Below are 3,098 nucleotides of genomic sequence, written 5' to 3'. Positions count from 1 at the left end.
CTGCGGTGCTGGATTGGGAATCCTCCATCAGCAGCACCATGCCTGGAGAGGCCCCTGCCCTGTGGCAGGGTAAGCCTCCTGTCTCCCACCCTCCCTCACTGCTCAAAGGTCTGAGGGTGTTTGTGGGTAAAATCCAGGAAACTTAGGGGGCTACCTGTGCCTCAGACCACTCCACATCTCTTCCTTGGCCATGGGTCTCACCCCAGCACCTTCTTTCACCTCCCTTCCCCAGAAAAAAATCTCTTCGGATCCTGTGACTTTTCCATGTGCCACTACTGTCCATCAGACTCTCCACCCCCATCACTGCCCAGTGCCTGCTACCTCTGATCCCTGACCACCTCCTTCCTACCATCCCATCTCAAAAAAAAAAAAAAAAAAAAAAAAAAAAAAAAAATGCCAGCCCTATTCACCCAGGCCAGAAGGTATAGCCTGAAGCTAGCATAACTCTCCCCCAATTTTCATTCACCCCTTCTCCAGCCAAGGTAGTTCTCACACCCATCACTTCTCTCCATTCCCATTGCCACAGAAGGAAGCCAGACTTGCCTCATTTCATTCACAAACCAATCCAAGCCCCCTGCTTCGGGGTTCCATCCAGACCAAACCTGAAGTAGTTCTCTCAACATTCTAGTTCCTCAGCTCTCAGGACTCCTCAATAATTAACATCCTGCTCAGACTACAAAACCTGTGCCTCCCAGCTCTCCAGACCTCCCTGGGACTGTGTCATACAGACTGTGACCTAAGCATCCACCTGCTGAGCTCTAAACTCAGAGCACCAGCCACACCTTTAGCCCCGCCCTGCCTAAGGCCCCAACCCCAAGGAAGCTTTCAATTTCCCAAGGGTCCCGTGGCCCTCCTAATCCTCCTGTCCTGAGAGCCCCGTCCTGATTGGCTGCCGACCAATCCAATCACTACGCCCCCGGGCCCCAGGACGCCTCCTTGGTCCAGCCCTTGCACCCTGCGGAGATCGGCCCTAACAGCCCCGCCCCGACCCGAAGAGGTCCTAGGGGAAGCTTGCCCGCCTGGACACCTGGGCCGACAGCAAAGCCCAAGGAATTCTAGGGTCATGGCCCGGTTCCAAAAGGTGGAACTGGCCGAGGCCCTGGAGTTGGGTCCCAACTGGAGACACTTCTGTTACGTACTGCTCTACGCACCCAACCCGGGGATGCTCTTCGACCGCATCCCGCTGCGGTACGCCGTGCTGGTGAGGAGGGGGCGCGCCGGGCCACTCCCCGCGCCAACCCTGCACCGTCCCCGGGGCGGGGCGCGCCTCTTCAGTGTCGCAGCCAACCCCACTTCCCCTCCCTCAGATGCAGATGCGGTTCGATGGACGCCTGGGCTTCCCAGGAGGCTTTGTGGAAATGCAGGACAGCAGCCTGGAGGACGGGCTGAACCGAGAATTGCAGGAAAAGTTGGGAGAGGCGGCGTCTGCCTTCCGCGTGGAGCGCACAGATCACCGAAGCTCACGCGCGGGGACAAAACCAAATATGGTGGCCCACTTCTACACCAAGCTTCTGACCCTAGAGCAGCTGGAGGCTTTGGAAGCTAGCGCACCTCGAGCCAAAGACCATGGGCTGGAGGTGGGGCCAGGCTGGGTCCTGCCCCACACCCCATCTGCCTCTCTCTTTTTCCCCATGGGCTCCCAGCCAAAAAGGAAACCTCCAACCAAACCGTGCACTCTTCCGCAGTTTCCAAGAATAGTTGGGATTTTGATTAATCTCTAATCTGGATAGTACTGAGTACTGTCAACCTAGATGCAAAAATCTAGGTCTCCCTTCCCCATCTACTGGCCTCTGCCAACCAGGTTTCTCTGCTGTTCCTTATTGATAATGTGATAACCATCAGTGGCGACACTCTACGCGCTTATCTTTGGGCCCTTATTTTTCATAGGTAGAAAATATAGCCCTGATGCTCAAGGCTAGGGGAGTAGGGAGATAGAGGTAAGTTCTCAAATTGTGGCGTGTATCAGAATCAATCAAGAGGAGGAAAACTTATTAAAACAGCGATTACTATGCTCACTTTGGCAGTACATATATTAAAACAGTATATGTATCCCCAACTGCTGGGGAGAGGTGGGGCTGGAGAAAGTCTGGAGAATTTGCATTTTTCACTAGGTCCCAAGTGAGGCTGAAACAGCTGCTGTAGGTTCTACATTCAAGAACCTCTGGTACCTAGAGGTTCTAGAACCATGTCTGAATCCCAGAGACGAGTCACTAAATTTTTCAGGGAGAGAGGTAGGGAAAATGAGTAGCATTTATGGACCTAGAGACCATGTCTTGGGTTAGGTGCCTGCTCAGGGTTGGACCCAGTCTGATTCACTGAGGATTGAGCCTTGGGGCTGGTTCTGCCTGGTGTTAAGGGAGGTAAGGCCTCTGCTCTAGAGAGATATGTTGCAGAGGGTTGAGGTAACATGACAAGCTACGTGGGGTCCAAATGTCTCCTGTCTCCTTGTTTTCACAGGTTCTGGGCTTTGTGCGGGTGCCTTTGTATACCCTACAGGATGGTGTGGGAGGCCTGACTGCCTTCCTGGAGAATTCCTTTATTGGCAATGCCCGGGAGGAGCTACTAGAAGCCCTCCGTGACTTACAAATTCTGGAACCTGGCTCTTTCTCAAACCTTAAGACCCCAGCTCATCACCTTCCAAGGACCCATGGAACCTGAGACTAGGACCTTGGTACTAGGAATGGAGGGATGAAGGGACAGGGGATTGTTTTCTCTTCTGAGCCTGAGAGATAATACCAGATTAAAAGGACATGTGTATGTGATGTGTTTTGAGCAGAGGGCCTTCCAAACTCAGGACATCAGGGACAGAAGTTCATAGCTCATCACAGCAGTCCTGGCAGATTCTCAGGGTCTGCCACCTCTTTATGCATGTGCATACACATCTAGGACACCCCAGGCTTGCACAGGAACAACCTGTGACCACACACAGTCTGACCCCTTTGTCCCATCATGTCTAGGCTAACTGGGAAGTGGCATTTGTGGGGCCTGCCTTGTCATCCTCTCTGCTCCTTCCTGAGGCGGGGCTTTCCCATCTCCTGCATGGCTGCTCTCCATGGGCTAGCCCAGCTTTTGTTCACTGGGGAGGGCAGAAGCAGAGG

General features: G+C 53.6%; 1 protein-coding gene across 1 annotated transcript; it reads left to right on the top strand.

Moving 5' to 3' along the window:
* The first annotated feature begins 1,063 nt into the window (after positions 1–1,063).
* LOC143407951 (U8 snoRNA-decapping enzyme-like) lies at positions 1,064–2,658 on the top strand. Its single transcript, XM_076867079.1, has 3 exons — positions 1,064–1,201; positions 1,308–1,577; positions 2,458–2,658. Exons 1-3 carry the CDS (start codon positions 1,064–1,066, stop codon positions 2,656–2,658), a joined length of 609 nt encoding a protein of 202 aa, XP_076723194.1.
* The last annotated feature ends 440 nt before the right edge of the window (positions 2,659–3,098 follow it).

This window comes from Callospermophilus lateralis, chromosome 10 (assembly GCF_048772815.1).
Source record: "Callospermophilus lateralis isolate mCalLat2 chromosome 10, mCalLat2.hap1, whole genome shotgun sequence".
Taxonomy (NCBI): Eukaryota; Metazoa; Chordata; class Mammalia; order Rodentia; family Sciuridae; genus Callospermophilus; species Callospermophilus lateralis.
Note: the sequence above shows the minus strand (reverse complement) of the source record. Positions and strands in the feature narration are given on the sequence as shown.